The sequence below is a fragment of the Anopheles merus genome, chromosome 2L (assembly GCF_017562075.2).
Source record: "Anopheles merus strain MAF chromosome 2L, AmerM5.1, whole genome shotgun sequence".
NCBI classification, from domain to species: Eukaryota; Metazoa; Arthropoda; class Insecta; order Diptera; family Culicidae; genus Anopheles; species Anopheles merus.
Genome location: NC_054083.1, coordinates 30598085 through 30623466, shown reverse-complemented (window position 1 = coordinate 30623466; position 25382 = coordinate 30598085). Strand labels below are relative to the sequence as shown.

The window sequence follows — 25382 nt, the reverse complement described above, 5'->3', positions numbered from 1 at the left end:
ATTTTTTTCGAGTTTCTTTTTTTTTTCTTTTTTGTAATGTTTGATTCTGATTTGTTTTATTTTTTTCAGATGTTCTTAGTTACATTATATTTCTTTTTTATGTATTGGGAACTTTTTTTATGACTTTTCTTTTTCGTACATCACCTTACACTTTCTTTATTTTAATTTATTTTCAGAAAGTATTTATGAGTTTCTTTTAGTTTTTACAGGGCATTTTTCAATGTGTGCTGCATATTTTGTCGAGCACGAAATTTACTTTGACTCCTAGTGCGTACTTAGACTAGTTCAATCTTAATTTTATCCCACACAAGTTTAGTTTTGACAGCCCTATCGAGGTGCAGGTTTTCCTATGTTGTCTACATTATTTTACATATTTTGACACATTTTTACACACATTGCACAAAAACGGAACGAAGAAGACTTACGCTTTAAAATGATGTGTCGTTTGAATCATAACTTGTTTTATGCACTGAGTAATTAGCGTTTGAAAATGCACTGAAAAATTGTTCAAATTTCGTTCGCCACAGTGCGTAGCGCCATCTGTCAAATCCAAGCCAAACAAAACGTAAACAATAAATTTTGGAGGGAATTTTCAAACGCAAATTACTCAATGAATAAAACGATGGGTTATGGGTCAAACGACACATCATTTTAAAGCTTAAGTCTTTCTCTTTCCGTTTTTGTGCAATGTGTGTAAAAATGTGTCAAAATGTGTAAAATAATGTAGAAAACATACGAAAACCTGCACCTCCATAGAGCTGTCAAAATTAAACTTGTGAGGGATAAAATTAACATTGAACCAGTCCAAGTGGAGTCAAAGTAATTTTCGTGCTCGACAAAATATGCAGCACACGTTGCAAAATGACTTGTAAAACCCTGTATTAGTATTACTTTTTTTTCTTTTTTAGTTCTAGCACATGAAACAGATTAATTGCGTACAATATAGATCATAGATATACATCTTACCTATGTACATCTGGTCTCTTTTAATTATCAGACATAAACTGCAAATAAAAATGCTGTAGAATATTTTAGTTTCTTTAATTGTTTTGCAATCGAAGTGTCGGTAATTTAGCTCAGTCATCCAGTGATGCCACGTTTAATTGTTTTTTTTTTGTTTGTTCCATAGTTACTTGATCATTGCAATTAGTTCTGTATTTTTTCTTATATTTTGATCGTTGCTTTTCATAAAAAATCCTGGCTTTAGCTACATTTTTTAGCTCTATGCATATGTTAACCGTCAGATTTTAAATATTTTTCTTTTTTTGTTTTTTTTTAATTATTACATTGCAGGATATAATTTTTGCAACCTTTTTATGTTTTGATGTATTTTTTAAAAAGTCAGTTACGCTAACAAAGTTTCATTTTAGGTCGCTAGACATAATAATGATGATGGTCCCACCCTTTCCCCTTCATAGATTCGAGAGAGTCGGAGCTATCGTTTGATGTTTTGTGTGTATCATTGTTATTTTTAGTAATGAAAAATTAGTTTATATAATATACAAGAACTTGACTAAAGAATCCGAGCAAACAATTTCCTATTATATCTTGTTCAGGCATTTATTCAAAGTTCACTATACGCGCGCGTGTCTCGAATCTATGAAGACTCTCACTGTTATTTTTTTCTTGTTTCAAAGCTAACTTTAAAGTTAATTAACAACAAAAAACATCATCATTATTAAGTTATTAATATTATAATATTAAGTTGTTTGTAAGGCAGAGGGGGTTAAAGCAAAGCCTGTAGAAGCTGCACAAGATTATTCTGGCTCATTTTCGTCATACAGAATAATATGTAAAGTACCTCAGCCAGTTTTTAGTATCAAATCGAATGTTATTTTAAAAATATTGAGAGTGTATACATGATCATTGTAGAAATACATTGTCAACTATTTTCTTATTGAGACGTTCAACGTGCATACACATGTGCATTGTGTTCATGTGCTGTTTAATCAACACTTTTGATTACTTCTTTTCCATAGGAAAAAAACTTATTGTAAAAGACTATGAAATATTCATAATAATTATGTACAATTGCATTACATTGCACTTTTGTGCATGCAATGCTGTTTCAAACTTTTCATCATTCAGCTAAAATCTTCATTATATTATGAAACGATCAAATATAGTACCTTATCAAAAATATGGTTTTGCCAAGTGATAAAAAACCTTAATCATTAATTTATATCTTTAGAATGTAGGTATATCTGTTAAATGCAAGTCTTAGGGGTCATACGTTCTGTAACGCTCGCCCTCCGTAGAATCATACAATCGAAGTTCAATAGGAGAGTAACCTTCCTGTATTACAGGGTTTACAAGTCAGAATTAAATGTCATCAAACCATTTTCACTAGCTCCAGATTCACTCCGACTGTAAAGCGTTTAATTTTTCATCGCAGCGTAGCTATACAGACGGAAAATGAATTTTCAAAATTATTTTCTTGAGCAAGTGCTCAGTGCTTTTTCCATAAAATAATATTATTTTTGAAATATATTGTTTAGTATCACGATCAAATGCATAAACAATATTATCAACCACAGTCCGTGTTTAAATATAACAAAAACGAATCCAGACCATTTGATAATATATGATATAGAACCTGTTAAAATAGCTAAGGTATCGCGAAAAAATCAACGTTTAACAGCCAGAATGAATTTATAGCTTGTGAAAATGCACTGGCAGTGAAAACAGAAATTTCTTCTTCTATTTGGCGTAACGTCCTACGCGGACATGCTGGCCTATACAGGCTTTCGAGACTTAATTCATTACCACGCAGCCGGATAGTTAATCCTTGCTACGGGGGGACGGTCCATTCTAGGCTTGAACCCATGTACTACGGGACCGCCCCACATTTAATTATGACTTGCAAAACCCTGAGAAAAAAATATTAAATTTAATTTTTAATCACTTTCTTCTTCTTTTTCGCATAACTTCCTACACGCACATGCCTGCCTGCAAACGGCTTTCGAGACTTATTCGGGTCCCACGCAGCCAGATAGTCAGTCCTTGCTAGGGGGGGGGGGGGGGGGGACGGTCCATTCAAGGCTTGAACCAATAACGTGCATGCTTTCGAGTCACTCGAGTTGAACTTTACCACGGGGTCGCCCAAAATACCAAGAATGATAAAAAATACTAAATGGCGGGGGGAGGTTAGTTCATCGTCATAAAAAAATAAATTTTGTTTTTAAACATTCCTTCAATTAGCTCCTTTCTCCTTAGAAAAGTTTCAAAAGTTACCCTTATTTATGTTTCTTCATTCGTACATGACCCCTTAATACCATGCATCTTTTGGACATCAATCTCGTTTGGGCGACTGATGGATTTGACTTGAGCCACAGCTCAGAGGCTTGAGTTTATAGACGGAGGCATGTATCCACCAATTACAGCAGTTGTTGAAACAGAAGATCCTGAAAAAATAGTACTAAATATTATTTGTAGCAAAATTGATTGCTACTAGTATATGCCTTGATGGTAATCGCCATGGGGTTGTTTGCTAAAAAATATAAGAAAAATGTTAAATTAATTTTATTTCAGCGACGTGCATAAACATGTCATAATCATGATGACCCAAGAAGAAATCCAATGAATAGTTGTTATGATTTTACTCCGGCGTTTTTTCTGACAGTGTGAACTTGTGTGTCACGTAGCGTCCTTGGTGGATGCGTGATAGAATAGCAATGCTATTATTATCATTGGTCGTTTAAGAAAATCGTTATGAAATGAGGAAATGGAGTGGGTTTCTTACTGGTAACGTGGGTTTTCAACTAGTAATTAGACACGACAAGCAGTTACCGAATGTTGGATTGTATTATGCTTATAGTATTCAATATATTGTTAAATCATTTATGTTACGAAGTATTAATGAGGTAGCAGCAGAATGTGAGATTGCTAAACTAGCCTGATAGAGATTATCGGTTGAGAAATGTAAGAACTTCAAAAAAAATGGGAAGGTGTATGGAAAAGAGCATTGGACCGAGATCTGTATACTCTCAACCTACCAACCCTTTATTTTTGATTTACATTTCTACATATAAAAAGTTAAAAGTATTATTTTTACAAGATAATTATCTTAAAATTAGTACGAACTAGCTAAAGTGATTATCCTTTGATGATCTAATATTTTGTTCAACTTATTTTCTGTCTCTCTGTCCTATGATGTCGAACGGTCACTGTTATACTATAAAATTAAAAGATATTGCTACTCTAGCTAAGAGATTATGGAACCACTAGAAAATATCAAAATTGATTTAATGAGTTGACATACCACTCAACAATCCGACACATCTTTCATCGACTTCGGTAAAAGATGGTAATTGTTCAGGTGCAGGATGCAATTCTACCATCGTGTCAATTGATTTTGTTTGCAGTTTTCTGATTAATATCTCAATCCATGATTGTAAGTAGTCCTTTAATCGTATAACGATTACTATCGACATCGCCATTATCGCTATACTTGAAGTTACAATCGATACCAACAAAATTTGTTCACCTATTGCTGTGAATCCCTGGGAAATGAATAAAATATTATGTTTTTGACTCGTTTGGGTAAAGTCTATCGTGCGCCCGTTTATTGTAAGATTGCGTAGACAACCATCAAAACTCTTCGTAAATGGTACATATTTCCAGCTGTATAGCGATCCCAGCTTATCGAGACTAATTGATGAAACTCCTAGTTGAAGAGACACATTACCTGTAAGAAACCCGCTCCAATCCTTATTTTCATAATGACTCCTACTGCTCACCATCTTATTGGTCACTGTTTTTATCTCAATCCTATATGGCTGTAAAATAACCTGAACTTTAATAATCTCGTGTAAAACTATTTGTTGATGCTCGAAACGGCTCGTCCCAGTTCCATAATCCAATAGTAAGACCAACATACCATCGTTGATTTCTAATGCCAGAAAAGGTGATGTCTTCAAAGATGGGTCATACTTCAGAGGACCCATGTAGAATACCAACCCGTCTTTATGTCGGGGCAATAACTCAATGCTGATGTTGTTTACGTTGCCACTGTTGATCGATGGATAGATTGCATACCCACTTCCATCAAAACAGATGTCCAATTTCTCACACAGGGAACCTTCGAACCCCATGGGACAATTACATTTACCATTCTGGAAAGTGCCACCGTTGAAGCATGCTACTAGCGAAGATTCTATCTGTGGGATGCATTCTGCTTGCACCAATGTGGTCATTCCCACAAACGAGCTAGTGTTGGTGTGCACTACGATTGGTTTTGCTGTTTTAAGGACCTTGTTCTTGCATGTCTGTGTACATGTATGTCCTTTCTCGATGCACTCATCGATACCAACCGTCACAATCCGATACCCGACGTCTTCCTCCAATTGGCGTAGATGCAAACTTAACACTGAATTTAAGACCTCTGACGATGTGTAAATAGTATCATCTACTGCAAAGAACACGTCCAAGAATGCACCCCGGGCAAGCTTACGATTGTTGATCGTGAATATGTCCACCTGATCTGGGCTGGTATCCAGAATGCTTGCAATGCTTTGCTGAAGTCGATTCATGGGTGTGTAGAGCTCACTCAGTGTCTGAGATATGAATCTCTCAGCAGTTACATTGTAGAAGCGAATCGATGCACTCTGGTTGACTGTTTTCGCCGAGATGTTCTTCACTGTCACCGTCACTCGAGCAGATACGTTGTGCCGTGGAAAATAGGATGATTCTTCAATCACTGTGAACTCTAGATTGTATATTCCTTCGGGTGTGCCTTTTATCATCGTGATGGTACCGGTGTTGATGTTGAGTTTGAAGAGCTTCCTATTCGTCTCGGGCGTCATCTCATCCCAAAGGAACATCTTGTCTGATAAATCCCAATCATCTGGATCGCTGACATACACTCGACCTATCTGCGTATCTGCTAGCTTGCCTTCGTAATTGTTGACGAGAATGTGGCTCTGGCCCATTTGCATTTCGTTGTCATTTTTATCACCAATCACCACCAACAGTTTGCTGACGGCGCTCATCGGTTTGTGACCCGAGTCTCGAATCAATATCGGTACCAAGTATTGCTTCTGCTGCTCCCGATCAAACTCCACCAATGAATAGAGCTCATCACCTACAGTCTGGAAGCGATTTTTGATCTCGGTTGGGGCGTCGGGATCGACGCTGTAGAAGAACGGCGGACCATTGTGCTCTCCATCAGCGTCTTCTGCAGTCAGCTTCGTGATCATGGCTGAAGAGCGGTTCTCGCTCCACAGAACTGGCATTCTATTGGTAAGCTGGGGCGCGTTGTCGTTAATGTCTTCAACGAAGATGTAAACTGTTTCCATCGCCGTTCTTCCCTTACCGTTTTCATCTGTAATGGTAATATTGATTTGTATCACTTCTTGCCCATGTGGAGGATCACGATCAAGAGGCTGGAGCAGTTTAAGACATCCTTTGTCGTCGATGCTTAAGAGGTGCTGGTGTTCTTTGGGAAGTGCATATTGTATGTTTTGTGGGTACTCAAAATTCTCGATGTCTGGATCATAGGCCCACAAATTTGCAATACAATCCAAAGGAATGGTGTTTTCCTTGATCGTGACGTTTGTTAAGGTCAAAATTTGCGGTGCAATGTCATTCAGATTTTTTATTTGAATCCATACGTTGGTTGTGCTTTTAAAACGGCCGTCATAGGCCTGCACGACTAAATCGTATTCTTGAATCGATTCATAGTCGAGCTTTTTGTTAACTGAAATAAGACCGGTGTCCTCATCGATCATAAACGCCTTTCCAATGTTATTCTCTATAATGCTGTATTTAATCTTGGGATCTTTGTCCAGATCCGTTGCTTTCACCTTGATAACACTTGTATTGATGTCAGCGTCTTCTGGTATGTTGTTCACCTCGTAGTATTGTTCCTCGAACCGTGGTGGATGATCGTTTTTGTCCAAAACTCTTATAAACAACTGTTTTACCGCACTGTTTGGCTTTCCATTATTGAACAGCACGGACGGTGAGTTATCTTCGGCAACCACAGTTACAGGATAAATATCTTTCGCCTCACGATCGAACTCCACCAATGACGTAATGTTGCCAGTTTTACTGTCAATGTGGAAATACTGTCGAGCAGTTCCTTCGAGCCGATACGATACGATGTTGTGGGCCGATGTCCCGTCATTATCATGTGCCTTTACTTGCATTACGAACGTGCCTACTGGCTCGTGCTCCAGTATAGCTCCATTAAGGTTTCCTGTGATCTCTGGAATATTATCGTTCTCGTCCAGGATCTTGATTAGAACCACTGCTTCTGCCTTCAAGCCCTTTACATTAACTGCTCGTACCGTGATTCTATATTCTTGCACCTTTTCATAGTCAAGTTTGCCTCCTAGCTTTATGTATGCGGTGTTATTGACCTGCTCTAAGATAAATGTATTTTGTATGTTAGCTGTCGCATCATTATCTAGAGCGAGATCAAATATAATATTTGTTCCATCATTTAAATTCGTATTTGCCTCAAGTTCGGCTATTGCTGTATTGAATTGGTCGTATGTTTCATTGAGTGCGATGGGCGCTGATGGAATCTTGGTAAACAAGGGAATATAAATCGAGTCGACGGTGAGACTTATTGTGTCATTTTCAGCTTCATTCTTGGCTTGAATATTTGCTGCATGCGCATTGATGCAGAATGATAAAATCATGAAGATGACAATCAGCTTAAACGGTTTCATTTTTCTGTTGGTTTTGTTTGAATTCCGTTTGCGTTATGCCTTTCTGAAATGAAATAAGATAAGTTCGCAGTTGTTTGTTTAACCTCTATCAATGTTTTGTTGTTATAATTTAATGTAATGTCAATGATCCCTCATTTGAAGAAGCAAACGTGAACAAACAACATCTACATCCTACATACCCTATTCCTCCCTATGAGATCTACCAGTGAATCATAAAACGACACAACAAACACAAACATTGGTAGACCAAAACCAAGACTATACTAGGCCATAGTTCGCCTACTTTTTTCTTATCCTTTGACACAACAGTCGTTGTTGGTCTAGGCATGCCTGTGCCACTAATGGGGCTAGCGATCAGTAACTCATTGCCTATGTTCACACGTGAGGTCCAAAACAGCCGAAGTCATACAAAATCATGAAAAAGTCTGCGCCCTTTTGTTCCGGTGTCCTTCGGAAGTTTACCGAGCCGAACTGAATAGTTGTGTTCGACAAACATGTATGCATATCAGGTAGCTGAAGTTGTACTGCTTACCTGCCGTATGCCGATGTGATACCGAACGAGACGCATAGACAACGCGTGTAGAGGACATGTGTAGCCGTGAGAAAAGTTTTCTGCGTCTCTTTTGCCTTGTCCTTGCCTTTAGAACCTGATGAGAGAAGCATGCATACCTTTCGGGTACGTTCGTAGTATAAGCCTATCCCTCTTACGTTAATGGTAAAGATATAATCGTATGCTATCGGCTCTACATGGGCAGGCCCATGGGCTTTGTGTGTACGCGGGCATTAGGTCCTCACAGCAGCATAATCAATATTACGTAAAGAGAGCTCTGCAAATAATCACACAAAGCAGCAACTGCACTGTATTCAGTAAAACTACGTCACTTTACATTACACATTACTTAACACCGTTTTGAATATTAATTTTGATAATAGTTTAACAATTCGTTAAATAACTTAAAACTGCTAAAATGATGCATCAAACAAATGTACAGAGTGAGTCTTAGAGTGGGGTAGTGATTCAGCAGATCTGTAGGTGCTTTTATTGTCCTACTTACTCACAGCTGAACTCGTGACGCCTTTGTCTTATTCGTAATCGTTTAATCTTCCTAAAGATTGCGAAACCTTGCGGTATTTTGTATCGAATTATCTCCTTCTTGGAAAACCATATAACGTAAGCACATAAAGTAAACTAGTGATAACATGTTGTTTTTCATATTCAAGTCGATAACAGAATGATAACAGTAAATTACAGCTAAGGGAATGGTTCCGAATCGTCTAGAACAGAGACCGGCTAACTTTGCGACCTAAAGTCAAGAGCCAAATTTTATGAAACATGTTCGCAGAGCCAATTATATAACCAAAAAGTTTGAATGTTAAAATGTTCAAATGTAAAGGTTTAGAGCGATGATTTTGACATCGTTGTAAATAATGGGAACCTTTCTTTCAATCTAAACATCCAATATGTCTTAACAACGCCATAAAAAATTGACGACCAGAAGCCATTTTGTGAAACCCTTATTTCATTTCTAATGGAGCATGGATGATATACCATGTTTTCAATAATTTATTTAAGTAAGGAAATTGGTACACGATTCTGGTGTAATATAATGTATCTTCAAACTACATTTTATTTAAAATGCAATAATAAAATACAACATGATGTTTTTGATCATTAAATGAGTTAAACTTTGTTTTAAAAAAATATAGAACTGACACGAACTTCAATAAAAAATTCATTTATTTTCATTAAATAACATTGAAACACACGTAGTATCTAATGGGTGCAGTCCAGTGATCTGTTTGATACACGCGATGGGTACTACAACTACGATGCGGGAGGAAACGGACATTTTTACCACTCTATCCGTAGCTAAGATATGCGTATACGGTTGTGTGGTACTAAATTACGTGTTCACAAGATTTTTATGTATTTTTTTTTTCATATGCTTCGTATTTCTTCCATAGTAAAAATTTATAGTGAAGAAAGTTCATTTTCAGTAATCTGATCAAAATTGAATTTAGTAAATTGGATGTTAATAGTCCATTCGGAAGTCGATTTTGGATACTTTAAAAGTTGAATTTGATAGCTCTCGAAACAATATTGTTTATCAATATTGCTGTGAATTGGCAAGCAGTCGTTTTAAAATAATCGTACGCGGCATTTTGCAGGTCAGTTTACTGTTTCCTGATCAAATTTTTCTCTAGTGATGTAGTGTAGTGCAGTGCAGCTTTTCTCTGTTGAATCTTGACTGTTTTGCAATAGAATAGCTTTAATTATGAAGATCCCTTAAGGCTCAATAATGGTGATAAACAATTAGTAATACTTAAAAATCACATTTTAGTCATCCATACGCACTTTAACACTGTAACACACGGCCTTTGCACATTTTCCTATTGTAACACAGTGATTTGTAAATCCATATTATATCACTGCTCGCTATTGATAACTTACCGGAAGTTAATTATCCCATGCATCTAGATTGAATCACTGGCAACACTTTAACACAATGCGTTGGGATACTCTGTCGAACTGAGAAGCTTTCATCAAATCTTTGGGTTTTTATATTTCTTATCAGTAACATGTTCTTATCACAGATAACTAAGTTAGCTAAATTGGAAACGATGAATAAGCTGCGCGATACGATAGAAGGCCGCACTGATTCGATTACTTACCGAGGCGCCACTCCATTGCACATTGGGCAAACGCCTGTATAAAAATCGAAAAACCATCTTCATCGCAGGTTAACACCGTAATCATTTTCTTAAAATAGATACTTAAACTTAGTTGAAACCAAAATATTTCACGTTTTTATCTTAAACTTACTGAGATATAGGCCATCAAAGTGTAAACTTTGTGTTTTTTGTCCCAAATTTGAGCTATTTTTCGACCGAACATAAACCATCATATTTTAGCATATGATAGTTAGATTTTGATAATTAATGTGTCATTGGAAAGGGTTTTTGTCATACGTTGAAATTAGCTGCGACCATCCACGACCCCGAAAATTATTGAACTTTTTCTTGAAAATAGCGCGGGCGATTTTGACGTGTTGTTGTATGAGCCATACACCACAAGTATCGAACTACCTGTCATAAACGGGCATTTGAAACAAACAGGCATAATAAACAAAGCTGAACAGAGAAAAACAGTTTGAAAAAGGTCGTAAGATAGGAATAAGCTCTTTTCAAAACTAACCATGAAAAACTCGGCTTTTTAGCGCGTAATACTCAAAAATCGTTTTTAGTAACGTATTTACTCCGCCTTTGTTTTATTTCTTAACAATAATTGTTGATGCTGTTAAGTACTACACAATAATTTAATGTTGTGAGCGATAACTATTAATGTTTTTCGCTGTCTTGACGATTTTAGTACAGGACTGGTCTGTGTAGTAAGAGCAATGTTATTGAATGAAGAAAAACTGCAATAGCACGAGGAATTGATTTTCATCCCGGCGTTTACCCAAATAACCAAATCGTCCTTAACCCACTGTAAAACCACTTCAAACCCACGTGGGTTTGTGGTGGTCGATTCAGTCGTTAACCCACCAAATTTTAGAACAATCGGAGCTGCCAGTTCCGATCCGATGTATTTATCTTGCCCACCCTTAAGCCACCTTTTCCAAAAATGCTTTGAGGAAAAGTTTGGTAAAGGGTTGGCTAAGGTCAATATGCTGGACAGGATTTTAACTCCTCGGTTGATTAAATTCATTCACTTACATCACTGCACTTCAACTTCAGCAATATTATTAGTCTATAAACTATGCACTGACCAGCGAAATGGAAGAGTTCATTCGCAAGTAAACAAACACACATATACACATATACATAAAACATGTTTGTTTTACAACAAACCAACTTAAACACACACGCTTAATTGCTTCCTTTGCACAATTAAAAAACATTTTAACACAGGTGAAACATGTTGAGCAAATAAATTGCCCGTGCATAAAAATCTGACTTCAACAACATTGAAGTGGCTGCTTCTGTGGCCGTATGACTTAACCCACCAAACTGATAGTTTTTTAGCTTTGTTTGATGGAATTGGATTTTTAGTACAAGAAATTGGTGGCGTTTTCGGTATCTTGGTTATATGGGTTGTATGGCCGTTACCCACTGTGCATTGTAACAGTCGGTTGCATAATTGAATACGTTTAATCAACCTGTACATGTTGGTCAGTTGCTGGGAGCTGTGTTGTGTGGGTCAAGTATTATTTCGTTTACTACGCACGAGAAAGTGTGAATAATATGGAGAGCTTTGACGAACAATACATTATTTGAGAGTGAGTCCCATGTTAGTCAATCGGTTCTTAAATAATTTAATATATCTTCTTATTATTATTCCCCTTTTTTTCTTCTTATTCTTCTTCTTCTTCTTCTTCTTCTTCTTCTTCTTCTTCTTCTTCTTCTTCTTCTTCTTCTTCTTCTTATTCTTCTTCTTCTTCTTCTTCTTCTTCGTCTTCTTCTTCTTTTTCTTCTTCTTCTTATTATTCTTCTTCTTCTTCTTCTTCTTCTTGTCGGCGTAACGTCATACGCGGACTTCCCGGCCTATAAGGCTTTCGAGACTTAATACTTTGTCCTAGTAAGGTGACATTGGATGTCAAATTTCGCGCGCCAAAAGAAACCTTTCGTTTTTATTTTTCGTTTGTCAGTATGTATGTTTTTAACAGATCTGCCAAGTTTCAAGTCACTACATCATCCCGTTCGGACAATTTGTTTTCGGAGCTGCGTCAAGTGTTTTTGTCGTCGGTCGAGGTGGATGGTCTCCCCGGACGGACGGTCACCAAAGCCGATCGAAAATCAAAGTGATGCTAACGGTATTCTTTGATTACCGTGGGGTGGTTCACAAGGAATTTCTTCCGAACGGCCAAACTGTGAACAAAGAGTACTATCTAAGCGCAATGCGGCGTTTGCGGAAGTTCATCCGACAAAAGCGAACGGATTTGTGGAAAAACAACAGCTGGTTTTTGCATCACGATAATGCACCCTCCCATACGGCCATCACTTTGAGGGAGTTTTTCGCAAAAACTGGCACCCATATTGTTCCGCAACTGCCGTATTCACCAGATTTGGCTCCAGCCGACTTCTGGCTGTTCAACAGGCTAAAGCGGCCGCTTCGGGGACACCGTTTTGACACTATCGAGGAGATTGAAGCCGCAACGACGGCGGAACTAAAGGACATCCCTGCATTCGCGTTTTCCACCTGCTTCGAGGAGTGGAGGAAGAGGTGGAAGAGGTGCATTGCATCAGAAGGGGATTACTTCGAAGGTACCTATATTTGACCGAATAAAAAAGTAGTAATTCATTACCACGCAGACGGATAGTCAATCCTTGCTACGGGGGACGGTCTATTGTAGACTTGAACCCGTGACGGGCATGTTATTGAATCGTTCGAGTTGACGACCGTACCACGGGACCGCCCCTTTAAAATTTCTAACCGTTACCGTTACTCTAACCGGGAAAAAGGAAAGTTCAGGAACATTGTACGATCAGATGTGATGATATGATGATGAGTGTGTTTGGCATTGCAGACCATAAAAGTTAGATGTTTTAGGCGGTGGTAAATGTTTTAGAACGATTGTGTATTGATATGCAACGTGTTATGAATTGATGGTGAGGTAGGGCGAGGAATATAAATAATGGTTGGGTCGGTCGGGTGGAACAGTCGTCAACTCTAACGACTTAACAACATGTCCGTCATGGGTTCAAGCCCCGAATAGACCGTGCCCCCATACGTAGGACTGACTATCCTGTTACGGTAACAAAATGTCACTGAAAGCCTAGCCCACTTCACTAGCGGGTGCAGGCAGGCCTTGACCGGCAGCGGTTGTTGTGCCAAAAAAAGAAGAAGAAGAAGGGCAAGGAAATAGTAATGGTGACCATTTAATTGTCGGCATTTCCAAGAGATGTGCTTAAAATGAATGTTGTTTCCAATGGCGATATGATCGGAAAGTAGGGCACTGGAAATATCGCAAAGTCCATATAATACAGAGGTCGAGTCATCCAGAATATTTGATCAAATGTTGATATTTGAAATGTTGAAATGTTGAATCAAAATGTTGACAGCTGGATGAAAAAGCTTCAATAGTTTCATCGCAGCATGCATTGAGGTTTTAGTTGTTGTGCATGCAGTGGTCTGAATTCATTTTCGGTAATTTTTACGACGTTTGTTCATAATCTTGTTCCTGAAGTTGACGAATATAAAAAAATATATAATTATAGAGTAATTATCAATTCAATCAATAGATTATTGCTCGAAATTACGACGAACTCATCATGTGCAGTTCAAGAGCACCAAAGCTAAGACGCTAGATTTCTGATTGTGGTCGTTTTTAAGTGATAAATTACTGAAAACACTACTCCATGCCACGTTCATGAGAAAGAAATGTATAGTTACACTAGATTTTGTGCACAAAATGCACAATTAGCCCTGAAAAGTGTTTGGTTGTTTGGAATCGTTTATGAACGCTTTTTCATCTTTTTCAACTGTCAAAAACAAGCTTTCAAAATAGTGGACCAAAACCGAGCTATGCATCGACCTCTGTATTATATAGACTTTTATATGGATGCATGCATTAAGCCGTGGAAAATATTGACATCGATATCAAAGATGTTGAGATTAACAGCATACTCTATTTATTCAATTGGAAAACTCTGTAAACACCTGTTTTACCTTATATTTTATCATACTTGGGAAATACGATTCTTGATAAACAGTGTCGCTGAAATAAAAATACATTAAATTCACCCTGCTCCTTTAATGCCACAAAGCTTAGAAAAGCGTGGTTGTAATCTTTTCACTGAATTCTGCTTTCTGTTATTGATTAATCTGTTTATTTTTAAAATAAACCATAACTGAAGATAACATAACACCTGAGATAACATATAAGGATATTTTTCAGCGCGGAAGAGTGAAGTAAGTACGTTCTGGTCGTTGGAGCCCCGTGATAGACTTTTTAAAAGCCCAGCAAACGTTCGGTATGCTTGCGATCCAGACATCGATAAGTCAGAGTAGCCACAAAACATACACTTCCGAAGGAACACGGAAATAGCGTAAAAACTGCCAGTTGGATAGACTTTCTGAAAACGCCAATCCAAACTCATCTTGTTCCCATTCGCACACAGTGTTATTAAGCATTTAGCTTTTTTTTGCTACAGTGTTCTTGGGGGGATGTAAAATTATCTACAAAATGTCATTCAGCCTCAAAATATGCTTTATTGTGAATTAATTGGTAAACCCACCAATAACTTCCTACACATTGTATACTCTTGACTCTTAGATTATTTGTATTTCGTATCGTTACTCCGATCTATAAGCTTTTACTGTTTTATGTTTTTCTTCATAATATTATAGACATACAATTTTAACTCTAGGTTTACGGGCGTCTTTTATATACCTATTTCTACAGACACCCGTCAATTTGACGGGTGGATAAAAAATACGTATTTAGATTGGTTAAATCATGAAAACCCCAATTTTACTAAAATTATGAATCGTTTAACATGTGTTGGTTTCCATAAAAAAATTCTACGCAATGCTAATTTATTGTAATAGTCCTTATTGTTTCACCGAACACATGAACCGATATCTTTTCGATGCCACATTTTGACCGATTTCCACGGGAGTTTCAAAAAAACTCGTTGAGCAAGTTGATCAGCAATACCATTTGAAGCCACTTTATTTAAATTTTAAATTTAAAAAAGAATTATCAATAAGTGTTTTATAGTTATCTTTCATTTTCTTTAAATTTACTTTAAATGAAAAATGTTACAACTCAACTAAATAAACCAAATGTAATCAACCCATCCGCCTATTTGACGGGTTCCGTAGAGTTAGGTATATCACATATGTATCAGAAAATCCATATGCTTCAAACTCATAGTGTTATGATAAATTTACGAAAAGTAAAAATCAAGATGACACAAAAGGTATTCTTAGTATTTCACTTCAAAATATAAATTCCGTTAAATTGATGGGTTCCGTAAACATAGTGATAATGAAATCATTTTATGGAATTCATCTTTCCAGTTCTAATTGTCTTATCGGCAACTAGAAGAGTTTTATTCTTAAAAATGTTTATGTATATTATTCTATTCAAAATGGTATCAAGGAATATTGACCTTGGTTTTTACAAACGAAGTTAATCTCGAAAAATCCAAAGGCCCTCTGTACATGAATGAGGCCCTCTGTACATGATTACCGGGAGTTACTCGGCATCCGTCTTTGATTATGTAACATTTCAACTTAAATTTTGTTGCTGCTGGGGTGGGGGGGGGGGGTGCTTAGGGTTTGTCTAGCGCGGGGCCCCATCGACCATCACCCACAGGGCCCTCCATGCTAATAAAGTGTCATATTCTATCTACTGTTATGGATAATGGACTAAAGATTCCGGGGCCCCTCATTCACGGGGCCCCCCGCAGTTGCTTACTTTGTTTACCGTTAAACACGTCACTGGTTTCGCGTGAAATAAATCATCTCGGTTTTCGACTTTACGATTTCTAAGAAACAGATAATCTACTTTCAAGCTGGTTTGAAACGCACTACTGATTAGATACCACGCATTGAATTATCTTTGATCAGAGCAAAGTACCCTACTTCGAGCTGATAGCGTTGAAAGTATATAGCTTTCACTCAATGTACAAATTTAAACAGTGAGTGAGTTTAAAAGTGAGTACTCGTCATAACATATCTTCATCCAAAGGAGTAACAATACTAACAAAAAAATCTGTTTAACAAGTGAAAGTAACTACTTTCCTTATTACAAGTGTGATGTAGTAAGGAATATTTACAATTGACCGTTACGGCAAAGTGAGTGATGAAATATGTGCCAGTATTGTTTGGGAACTAAATATTACTTGTGAAAAATAGTGTAACAAAAAGTTTAATGTAAAGGAATAGCCTTTACATACATTGTAAACATCATATTGAAAGTTGAAAACCAAATGAAACTGAAAGTAAATTTACATAATTTATAAAAGCTTGATGCAGTTTAAGATCCTGTAATCAATGCATTGGATATACTTTTGTTGGTGATGTGTAGATGATGCAGTTATTCGAAGCCAATTGCTAGTCAGCTAGCCAATTGCCATTACTAGTCATGATAGACCACGAAAGTGTTTCGAGATATTTCCTTCTTTCAAATGTTATTGTGTTGTACTAGATGCGTTGTGTTGATCAGAGTAATTTTGTGTGCGAACGTGCACATTACGTTAATGGTGACGTGCAACATTATATCTGATAAAGATTAGATTAAATTAAATTAAAGTTATTATTCAAAAGGTTATGTTATTTTTTTACACGATGTGATTGATTTGATAGCCGGTCTCGTAGTGCAGTCGTCAACTCGTGCGACTTAACAACATGCCCGTCATGGGTTCAATCCCCAAATGGACCGTGCCGCCATACGTAGGACTGACTATCCTTCTATAGGGGGAAATCAATTAGTCACTGAAAGCCAAACCCACAAGTGGTGCAGGCAGGCCTTGACCGACAACGGTTGTTGAGCCAAAGAAGAAGAAGAAGATTGATTTAATATCTGTTTGCCTTTTTGGTAAGAGATGCCATCATATCTCAGATAAAAATGCGAAATAGATTAAAAATATATACATTTTTTGTTACATTTCGCTCTTTGTTTGTACTGTGTTTTACTATTGCTATTTTCACTATCCTTGGCATTGATAGATGATCATTCGTTTAAATGATAATTTCTGACATTGAATCATGTTAAATTAACTTGCACGCGCCCAGATAAAATATAGTTCATTTACAAGCTCCACTAAAATCTATCAAGCGGGGCAACAAGAGCTAAGCAGTGATGTCAAAACTCATTATAATAGAAACTGTTACGATTGCTTTTTCAGGAGTACTCCTATTTCTCATCTGTGTGAAACGAATAAGCTGACAAAATGACGAGACAAATAGGTTTCGTCCTTTTGCTGGTTTCATCAAACTGGTTTCATTGCCACTGTTTTGCAGCAACGGATTTCAAAGCACCTGTAAATCATAAACCAAACTTTCACAATTGTGGAGAATACAAGCCGACATTGAAAGAAGAACAAGAACCTGGGACATCTGTACTCCGCGTGACCGCCACTGATCCAGACCAATCTCAAACGATTAAATACAGCATTTTACATGAAATGAGAGAAGAACAGCTTTTCGCCATCGATGAAGATACGGGTGAGATCTTTTCGGCATACATCTTCGATCGAGATCCTCCGTATCGGGATACCGAGTTTTACATTACGGTACGAGCGACCGATAACGGTCTGCCCAGTCTGGATGATGTGTGCACGATCAAAGTGACAATTCTAGACATCAATGACAATCCGCCAGTGTTTGAGAAAGATTATTATGAAGCGTTTGTCTCCATGAATACGACACTTCGCCAACAAGTGACCATCATCACAGCAAAGGATATCGACGACCAAACAAATGACGTTTTTTTCGAAATCGTAAAGGAATATGAAGATAGCAGTTACTTCGAGATTGACCAACATACTGGTGTACTCACACTGGCTAAGCGCATCGATCGCAACCCAGGAGAGTATTATGCGCTTCTTGTTCGCGCTTACAATCAAGGTTATATAGAAAACGAATCAGAAAACCCAGAAGTTGATGTGAAAGTACACATAATTGACGCTGACAAACGCTTACCATATTTCACCAAAGTGCCAGAAGCTCCCGTCAAATTACACGAAAATTTCACTGCATTTGATCAGGTATTGGCAGTGTTTGAAGCGAAATCAAATATAAACAACGATAGCAACGTTATTTTAGAGATAGTTCGAGGTAAATTTGAACAGACCAACTCGATGAACACATTCCTGTTGGAGCAGATTGATAATACAGCCCACATTAAGCTGGCAAGAGCGCTCGATTATGAAAGGGTCACCGAATACACGATAACTGTGAGAGCTACGAACAGGCACGATCTAGCGACAGAGGCTGTGGTAAAGATCATGATCCTGGACGTAAATGATAATGTTCCGCTAATCGTTGAAGCCGTATCATATCTGAAGTATGAACTCATCGACAATTCACCGGTAATCCAAATACATGCGTACGATTTGGATGGTACATTGGCTAATAATATAATTTCGTATAGCATCGCAGAAAGTAATCAACAGCATTTTACAATTGATTCCCACACCGGAACAGTAACGAAACAATATAGGTTCAATGATGACGAAAAGGACATTTATTTTATCAAAATATTTGCCACAGACAACGCACCATCCGCCTTATTTCGAAATGATAAACCAAATATGAGCTCTCACACGTTAATAGTTAAAATTATCAATAGGGATCTAAACATTATTCCCCAGAATGCAATCACTAACATTCAAGCACAAGAGCAGCGGACCAATGACAAAACTTTTCAAGAAATTTTAAGGAGTTTGAGGAGTTATGAGCATTTCAATTATATCAATGAAAGGCACATCATTGTTCACAATTATGAAGGCATGCTTACAGATAAACTGATAGGAAGTGTGTATTTCGATTATGATAATGAAGCTATTTCCAACAAGATAATCCGTTGGGATGAGAGGATCAGGAACAAGAAACACTTCAGGCTCAACATCAACACCGGTAGGATCACGATGCTAAAAGGCACACCCGAAGGAATATACAATCTAGCGTTCACTGTGATTGAAGAATCGTCCTGTTTTCCACGGCACAACGTATCTGCTCGAGTGACGGTGACAGTGAAGAACATCTCGGCGAAAACAGTCAACCAGAGTGGATCGATTCGCTTCTACAATGTAACGGCTGAAACATTCATATCTCAGACACTGAGTGAGCTCTACACTCCCATGTATCGACTTCAGGAAAGCATTGCAAGTATTCTGGATACCAGCCCAGATCAGGTGGACATATTCACGATCAACAATCGTAAGCTTGTCCGGGGTGCATTCTTGGACGTGTTTTTGCGGTAGCTGATACTATTTACACATCGTCAGAGGTCTTAAATGCAGTGTTAAGTTTGCATCTACGCCAATTGGAGGAAGACGTCGGGTATCGGATTGTGTCGGTTGGCATAAATGAATGCATTGCAAAGGGTCATATGTGTAAGCAGGCATGTAAGAACAAGGTCCATAGATCACAAAAAGTCAATTGTAGTGCACACCAACACAAGCTCGTTTGTGGGAATGACCACATTGGTGCAAGCACAATGCATCCCACAGATAGAATCTTCGTTGGTAGCATGCTTCAACGGTGGCACTTTCCAGAATGGTAAATGTAATTGTCCTACGGGGTTCGAAGGTCCCCAGTGCGAGAAATTGGACATCTGTTTTGATGGAAGTGAGTATGCCATTTATCCATCGATCAACAGTGGCAACGTTAACAACATCAGCATTGAGTTATTGCCCCGACATAAAGACGGGTTGGTATTCTACATGGGTCCTCTGAAGTATGATCCATCTTTGAAGACGCCACCTTTTTTGGCATTGGAAATCAACGGTGGTATGTTGGTCTTACTATTGGACTATGGAACTGGAATGATCCGGTTCGAGCATCAACAACTGATGTTACATACATTTACAACAGTAGATATTGTGTTAGAGCCTCATCGGTTTGAGATACATACTGCAAGTAACAATTTGAAGGGTAGCAGTAGGAGTCGCTATGAAAATAAAGATTTGAGTGGCTTTCTTCCAGGCAACATGTCTATTTTGTTGGGTGGTACAGTCAATCACTCTGCCAAAGGCTTGTTATACAATTGGCCATTGCACCTCGTAGATATACCACAAACGATAAATTATGATGGTTGCATGCATAACCTCACAATCAATGGGCATACGATGGATTTCATGCTGCCGAGCATGGCAAAAAACGTTTCTTTCAGTAGTCAGTGGTCCACACCGGTTGATGAATCACTTTTTTGGGTGGAATTTGCATCTTTTATAGTAGTATGTTTAGTAGTAGCTATATGTTATTGGATGATGTGCAACTTAAAACAATGTTATCACTGTTCATTCAATGAAACGGAAACAAAAGGTTTGAAACCTCTTATTTCCATTTAAGATAAATGTATCTTCTGCATGATTTTTAAATAGCCACAAACTGGACTGAGTTTAACAGTTCTTTGTTAAGCCACAGTGGCATGAGGCTTTCTCAAGCACTCATTCAAGTTTCACAAGCACTTAAAACTTGTTCTCAGACGCGAGCACGCAGTTGTCGTCTGTTTTTCTCATTCTGAGAACTGATATAGCCTTTTGTTTATGATGGTCTAAAAAATCAGGTCGGTGGTTAAATAATAATGAAAAGTCGATATGTCATTTTGTCTATGCTAATACTAGTGACATAGCTAAAATTATTTAAGCTACGCGGTCATTTTGCAAAGGAATGGTATGACTGTACGACTTTTACCGGTCCTCCTGAATCTCATGCGTACATTTGCTTTACATTTATACATGGTTTTCTTAGATTTTAGAAAAAAAATTTCCTAATTTTTACATGAGCATGGTATGTCTTCTACGAAATGTAAAGATAGTATTCCCAAGTGAAAATCTTTTGAGAAAGACTCAAATTCAGAAGATTAGTAAAAATATTAGGTATTTGACTTTAGGTGGCCGCTACCATGTTTCGATCTACACTGAGGATAAAACAAAAATTACAATGCCACGAATAGTTAATATTGTACATATCATTACTGTTGAGAACGCGACAATCCAGATTTTTTATATTTCCTTCTAACCATAAAATAGACTAAAATACGATAGTTTAAAAGTACTCGAGAACAGACGTACCATCAAGGAGACAAACATAATGTTATCCTAAACCCTTCAAGTAGGGCCATCTGGTTTTTGACTTGCATTTTTTAGCAGTCCATTACTTCAAATCATTTCGAACCTATAACGGTTAACTTAGGATTACAGCATGCATGTGTGTCAAGCTAGACCAATTCCTTAGAAGCGTAGAAAAATTCTACATCCATTTTTCTCACGGCCGTAAAATTGTTAAACCTAAATCACTCAAACGTAGATGCGTTAATAACATCAACCAGATCATGAATTCGAAAGCAATAAGTTCAAGTATTTGTCAATGATGCAATACATCCGGAACATGCACCACAGAATTCAAGTGTTAGGTACAGTCATGCCAAAAAGGGAAAACCACAACGCCTGCAATCAATGCAACAATTTGTTCTCACCAGAGAAAGCAATAAAAAAGGGATCACATTTCCTTCAGGATAACGCTTGACATAAAACAGAACCAGAAAACCTCTCAGAAGAATGCGTAGGCGTGGCGAAAAGGGAAAGGGCTAGCGACACGAACATATGCGTAAAAGGAAGATAAAATAACCTTTCCACAATAGAAGAATAGGATATAGGAATTCATTTTGATTCTTAATAAACACTTGCTATTTAGATCTAAAAGAGAAAAGATCTGTGTGTCAGTGTCGGAAGTTCTTTTTTTCCTCGTCTTTAAAAGGTGGTACTGCCAGCGCGTTGGCAACGGACTCGATCTATCGTCTGATCGAGCCAAAAAAGGTTTTGTAAACGCCTCGAAGTTTTACAATTACTAAACTATGACTATTATAATATGCTATAAAATTGTTCAATGTTGACATTTGCACAAATGCCAACGCTAGAAATTGTAAGCCATTTGCACATGATAATGACAAGTGATAAGTTGCCAGACAAAAAACAAATAAAATTTTGATGGTGGTGTCACCGCATACGACTAAAATAGTTCTCTAATGGAATTCACGTTACACTGCTTCCACAAAACGGCTCTTTGCGAGAGGCTCTTGTAATACTTCATAAAAAAGTGTTGATAGCTACCTTTGTTTGTTTAATTTTTTGCTGGCGACTTTCCCAAAAAGTGCAATCGTGTGAAAACCATCCAATTGTATTTCCATCATGCGGAAATACTGATACAGTCCTGCGAAAAATGCGTAGACGTTTGATAAAGGTTCTTCTTTTATTTGCAATAAGTTTCGTTGTTTGAAGACATTAGGATTTTCTGTAGTAATAATTTCAATCAATATTATTGTATTATTATCCAGATACAATCAGTTGTGGTCACTCTGCTGGGTGTTTCCGTCTAAAGATGGCAACTCGGAATCGCACCCATAGCTCGGAACCGCTTCCGCACATACCTACTCCGGCTGTGATTCGTGCTAAATCTTACCGACGGTGCTTCCCTGAGTCGTCGGAATCATTCGAACCGTCATTACCCGTTTGGAGCCTTGGGATTGTTGCAATGGACACCGATAGTACAATGTAAGCATAAGTATCCGTGATTAGTCTGCTTCTTCTTCTACTTGCCGTAACGTCTTTTGAGGATATGCCGACCTGTAAAGGATCATCAGTCCTAGCTATAGGGGGACGATAAAATCTAGACTTGAACCAACGACGGATATTGTTGTTAAGTTATGTGAGTTGACGACTGCAACACAGGTCCGTCTGTGATTTATATTTTTGTTTCTACAAGTACGGCTAGCACGAACACTCCTTGCATATATATGACAGAATCATGTATATAACCAACTAAAAAATATTTAAGAGATCAGGGTATAGTTGTTACAGACCTCTGCAATGCTTATCAGACTACACAAATGAACTAAATGTATGTTACTAAAATTACGGAAATCACCAACTCGGACCCTGCAATGCCCATTTGAGCAAGATAAGATTCCATTGTAAGAGGAGGAATCAGCAAAAAAAACGCGTATTGGGACAATGTAGACATGATTTAAGAAAGAACAGCTTGACAGTTATAAAGATCACATTATGTTTGAAGTGGGTAAAAATAAAATGAATCAAGCATCATTGATGTCGTGCTCGATGAGTCAGTTAGTCAGTTAGACTCTATAAACAAATAAAAAAGAGACGATTTTTCAACGGATCTTCAAATTTTCACAGTAAACTTTCTATTTGAGATGATCCAGCATGAATCCAGCATTAATTGAGATAAATATAGCATAGAAAAATTAAATATCAATCATTCGCGGCTTTCGAAGATCATTTTCAACAAAACAACGAGTGATACTCCGTAGAATGCGTATGAAAACTAAAAAAACGTTAGAAGATTTGAAACTGTGCCTGGAGAAGCTGGTAGTTTAATGCAAATTTGATGTCCTGGAATGGCATGTTTTTCCATTTAATGTGCAAAAAGTTTTGATTTATTCTTTTATCTACTGATATATTTACCATCTGATTTAAATTTTATTTACTTATTCATTTATTTATTTATTCATACAAAATAATCTGGAAAATCGAGCCTACGTAACATTTAAAGCCTAAGTAACATTTAAAAAATACGCAATTTGACTAATGGATTTTAAATTCGGTATGTAATGTATTTAATGTATAAATTCTACAAATTGAAAAAAAAAACACAATCTCACTGGAAAAACTGAAGGTAATGAACAAATAAATAAATAAATAAATTCTGACCAAACAAACCCAACCAAACGAAAATAATATTTGAAATTGTTTTAAGCTGGTTCAAAGTCAGATTTAACTCCAAGCTAAATTATTTATCATCAACCAAAAAAAAATATAGAGCGGTAGTTAACTCTAAGACCTTGTTCAATTCAAGAGTTATAGATATACTTGGTTGTACTTTGTTATACTTTCTTTAACCGATACATCCCTTCGAATGTAAATAAGAGCAGAAAGCATTTCGTCTGAAGGAACTTGTTGAAATTGTTGTCAATATTGAAATAAGAGCAACTGGAATATAACAGTAAGAGGAACCGATTCCAGAGTTGGCTCCAAAGTCGACTCAAAACCGGAATCGACTCCGAAATCAGAATGGGCTCAGGAATCGGAATTGACCTGGGAATCGCAATTTGCTTCGTTAACGGAATCAGAATTGACTCAAGAATTGGAACTATCTCCGAAATGAGAATCAGTTCTTGAGTTGAAATAAGAAGTTTCAGAAGCGGATTCAGTCCGGGAATCTCCATGAGAATGGATCGTTTAAAAGTAAATTTTGATTCTGTGTGACGTAGCATCATTGGATCCAAGCGTCTGTTCTTATTAGGATACCGAAACCTACTCCGATTTAGAACCCGATTTGATTTCAAAGTCAATTCTAATACCGTAACCAATTCCGAATTCGTAGCCGATTCCAGGACCAGTTCTTGAGCCGATTCCGATTTAGTAGCTGATTTCGATTCCAGAGCCGATTCTGGAACCGATTCTGGAAACTGATTCCGGATCTACATTTGATACTATCAAATCGGTTCCAGAAAACTTCGGTGATAGCCGGAATCGAATCCGACGAAAAAAATTTTTTTTCCATCACTAGTTTGCTTGACCGGGAGGGCGATGCAACCGACTAAACAGTTGAACTTTTCCTGGGAAACATGAACATACGTGCCCAGAAGCGGAAATCGCATCCACTGGCTTCGTAGCGGCAGGCGATGACGCCACAACTCAAAGCGACCATTTTACGAGATGAAGCGGATGAATATCGATGTGGCACACTAGACAGTGAACCGATTCAACATTCCCCAGCTGCGTTCCAACAACAACGTTCTGGTTCATCATGATACGACTTAACAATACGTCCGTCATAGGTTCAAGCCCCCAATGGACCCTGCCCCCATACGTAGGACAGTCGTTCCTGCTATGGTTAACTAATACGCTCACTAGTGTTTCTTACAGGCAGGCCTTAACTGACTTCGGTTGTGATGCCAAACAAGAAGAAGAAACTTAAATGTTTACCTTACAAGGGAAGTTTATGAA

The 25382-nt window shown here is 37.6% G+C and overlaps 2 protein-coding genes across 5 annotated transcripts in view; one reads left to right on the top strand and one right to left on the bottom strand.

Annotated features, from left to right (window-relative positions):
* LOC121594066 (esterase FE4-like) overlaps positions 1–24036 on the top strand; it is a 36811-nt gene extending 12775 nt beyond the window's left edge. Inside the window, exons 4-5 of one of the 2 annotated variants that reach the window (XR_006004893.1) lie at positions 22691–22907; positions 23550–24029. Coding sequence is in view for 1 of the 2 variants with exons in the window: in XM_041916970.1 (XP_041772904.1) it covers positions 22691–22760 (70 nt within the window). In the remaining variant the exon portion in view is untranslated. Of the gene's footprint in view, positions 1–22690 lie in introns of both variants that reach the window. The other variant, XM_041916970.1, reaches the window with a different exon arrangement.
* LOC121594062 (DE-cadherin-like) lies at positions 1391–10227 on the bottom strand. Of its 3 annotated transcripts, XR_006004892.1 has the most exons (3): positions 10129–10227; positions 3235–7719; positions 1391–3129 (listed from the first exon to the last, which is right to left on the bottom strand). XR_006004892.1 is itself a non-coding variant. In XM_041916959.1 (2 exons), the coding sequence occupies exon 2, from the start codon at positions 7674–7676 to the stop codon at positions 4245–4247; it is 3432 nt and encodes a 1143-aa protein (XP_041772893.1). In that variant the 5' UTR covers positions 7677–7719; positions 10129–10227; the 3' UTR covers positions 1391–4244. The 3 variants fall into 3 exon arrangements, 2 of the variants coding, with proteins under 2 accessions (XP_041772893.1, XP_041772894.1); XM_041916959.1 differs by having other exon boundaries at positions 1391–7719; XM_041916960.1 differs by lacking the exon at positions 10129–10227 and adding an exon at positions 8209–8472 and having other exon boundaries at positions 1391–7719.
* Positions 24037–25382: the final 1346 nt, after the last annotated feature.

What these genes read in the sequence shown, in the direction of transcription:
- LOC121594062 (XM_041916959.1), bottom strand. Translation starts at nt 7,676, where the DNA reads ATGAAACCGTTTAAGCTGATTGTCATCTTCATGATTTTATCATTCTGC.